General features: G+C 54.2%; 1 protein-coding gene across 1 annotated transcript; it reads left to right on the top strand.

The window, feature by feature from the left end:
* Nucleotides 1–955: 955 nt before the first annotated feature.
* Nucleotides 956–3,051, top strand: LOC149842120 (uncharacterized). Its single transcript, XM_089998915.1, has one exon. It carries the CDS (start codon nt 1,434–1,436, stop codon nt 2,847–2,849), a length of 1,416 nt encoding a protein of 471 aa, XP_089855041.1. The 5' UTR covers nt 956–1,433; the 3' UTR covers nt 2,850–3,051.

Consider the following 3,051-nt stretch of genomic DNA (forward strand, 5'->3'; position numbering starts at 1 on the left):
AACATTTTTATAAAAAAAATTAAAGAAAAAAACATAAATCGTAATTGCGTTTTTATCTCCTCACGACTTCCATTGTTGTTGACTGGTTTCTTCTTCACTTCCCCTTATATTTCGCACTTCAAAAATTGGGTGCTTTCTTAATAGGTGCTTCTGGCACCCAATGTTATCAGTATCTGTCAGAAAATCGATACGCTTCACCCCTGAATCGGTTATTTTTAAATAAATGCAAAAAATATTAAAACTAATTTTTATTACAATTTTAATATTTTTTAATCATTTTAACATGTGTTACGTTATGATTGATACATAATATTTTATTATTACTTTCTAGCCGATACAGAACGATTCACTTGAGTATCGGTATCAGCAACGATACAGCTGAATTGGTGGCCCAACGAACCAAATCACACCCACGTCACATGGCTGCGTATTCTACACTCCACGCCTCGAAGGACAAAACGGGAAAAACTCCCTCATAAATTTCTCAAAACGCTGAAGACAAAACAAGTGGCAGATGGGTGTATGACGAGTTCCATCATATGCCGTACAATGCCTACGTAAAAGTAGTATGCACAACGAATCGAGCTGGCTCGGGTTCGGCTAGATAAAGCTCAGTTCGGACTGAACTTATCTTGTAAATAAGTTGATCTTGAACTAAGCTTTAAGGTTTGGCCGAGATTGATCAGCCTATTAAGCTCGATAAGGCTCGTTTTGTATTTATATTTTATATAACAGAAAATATATATTAATATAGAATAATGAATTCTTCATTAGGCCTACTCTTCTTGAGCCTCGTGCCTCTCTCTTTCTCTCACCGAAAAACTCATCCTCGTCGGGCTGTCCAGACCCCTCACCAGTGTGCCCTGTTTGACGGACGCCCTCACCCTCCCTGCTGGTGTGCCTTCTCACCTGCAGACTGCAGTAGAGGAGATCCGAAAGACTCTCTCTCTTTTCTTTTCCGGTTCTTTCCCTCTCTGTTTCTGGCTCTTCCAGATTGAGGGGAGAGAGCTCAGAGAGGGAAGAGTGTCGCTCTATGCTTGCCGAGCCACGAACCCAATTCGGTCTGTTGTGCAGCGGTACGAAACACTGACCTGAGCTAGGCAGGGGCTCGGTCCGGTTAAGGCTCCGCTTAGGAGAAGCTCGAGCCGAGCCTGTCCTGTACATATATTTTTTTAACCCTACCTACTGCACCACCATCCCCCATTATCCTTTGTCTCAAATTAATCACAGGTGGGTCCCCGCCGGAGAGCGAAGCTTTACCTTTTTGCTTACTTTTTTCGGTTCCCTCCCTCGTCCGTCAAATTGCTTGCTTCCGTCGTCGTCAAGAAGCCACCATGATGGAACTCAAAACCCCGATCATTTAACCTCAGCTCCTTTGAGATCAGAAAGAGAGGAAGCAGCACTAGCCGTTCCTTTGGTAGTTGTTGCAACGAATGGAGAACTTCGCGTACTCGTCCTGCGGGGACTCTCGGGACTCATCGCCGAGGTCGCGAGAGATCGACGGGGACAACCAGTCTTGGGAGGAGCCGAGCTACAAGGTGAAGTTCATGTGCAGCTTCGGCGGCAAGATCCAGCCTCGCCCCCACGACAACCAGCTCTCCTACGTCGGCGGCGACACCAAGATCCTGGCCATCGATCGCGGAGCCAAGTTCCCCGAGGTGGTGGCGCGGCTCTCCTCCCTGTGGGAAGCCGACGTCTGCTTCAAGTACCAGCTCCCCGGCGAGGATCTGGACGCCCTCATCTCCGTCACCAACGACGACGATCTCGAGCACATGATGCTCGAGTACGACCGCCTCCACCGCTCCCCCAAGCCCCCCCGACTCCGCCTCTTCCTATTCCCCATCGACTCCTCCTCGCTCCCGCCCGCCGGAGAAACCAAGCCGGACCAGAAGTGGTTCGTCGACGCGCTGAATCCCGGCCCCGTCCAGCCCCTCGACCGCTCCGGCAGCCCCGATTTCCTCTTCGGCCTCGAAAAGGGACCCAAGTCGCGGGAAGACGTCCATGCCTCCGTCTCCGCTCAGTCGTCCGTTGTCTCCGACCCTCGAACTTACTCGCCTCCGCTGCCCACCGGCGCTGCGGCGGCCAAGACGGAGCAGCGCTCGTTGGAGACGGCGCCGACGGCCGTGCTTCCGGCGGCGGACATACAGAGGCAGATACAGGAGTTCCAGAGGATGCAGATAGAGAGCCAGGAGCAGCAGGCGGCATGGTTCCAGAGGAAGCAGGAAGAAGCCCTAACCCGGAGCCTCCCATCGGCGTCGGGATTCCCTGCTAGGGAGGCCGCCGCCGGTGGTAGTGGTGGTGTGTCCTCCACCGGAGAATACTACGTGCAGAGAATCCAGGAGAAGAGCCGGTACGAGCCACCGCAGCCCCAACCAATGGTCTCTCCACCGGCGCCTCCGGTCTACTGGGCACCGTCGACGCCGGATAGGCACGCGCCGGCGCCGGACCAGGCGGTGTACATGCTAACGACACCGGTGTACCCCTCGGGTTCCGTCCGGCCTATGACCGGTCCGGCGGTGGGCCAGGGCTACTACGCCGTGCCGCCGGCGAAGATGATGGCCCAGCCACAGCCTCCTCCCCCCGCTTCTGCCGGGTTCGTTGGCGATCCGTATGGGATGGGGCCAAGGATGGGCCAGCCGTACCCGGATGCAGCGGTGCGCCAGGGCGTTGACTCGGCCTCGCCGTTCTCGCATGTGGTGTTCGATCCGGCCGGGGGAGGCAGGACCGTGTATTACGCGACGGCTGCGCAGGGGGCCGTGGCCGCCGGGAGTCCGCCGTATCAAGCGGTGGGCGTCGAATTCCGCCAGCCACCGGCTCAGGCCGGTCAAGACGCCGCCAGAACCAAGTAGCCCTCTCCCAGAGTCCGCGATTGGTTAGCCACCCGCACCACGCGCGTGTAGGGGGTGCCCTCACTTCCCCTCTGTTTCGTCTTTCCCGTTTGTGTATTTTTCTTATCGTCTTTTCTTCAGATGTCTTGTACGTTGGTTTCCTTCCGCAATTGGGTGATTATTATGTGATTAATGTATAAGTATGATGTGGTTATTGGGATCA

Source organism: Nuphar pumila, chromosome 3 (genome assembly GCF_984573655.1).
Source record: "Nuphar pumila chromosome 3, dmNupPumi1.hap1.1, whole genome shotgun sequence".
NCBI classification, from domain to species: Eukaryota; Viridiplantae; Streptophyta; class Magnoliopsida; order Nymphaeales; family Nymphaeaceae; genus Nuphar; species Nuphar pumila.

What these genes read in the sequence shown, in the direction of transcription:
- LOC149842120 (XM_089998915.1), top strand. Translation starts at nt 1,434, where the DNA reads ATGGAGAACTTCGCGTACTCGTCCTGCGGGGACTCTCGGGACTCATCG.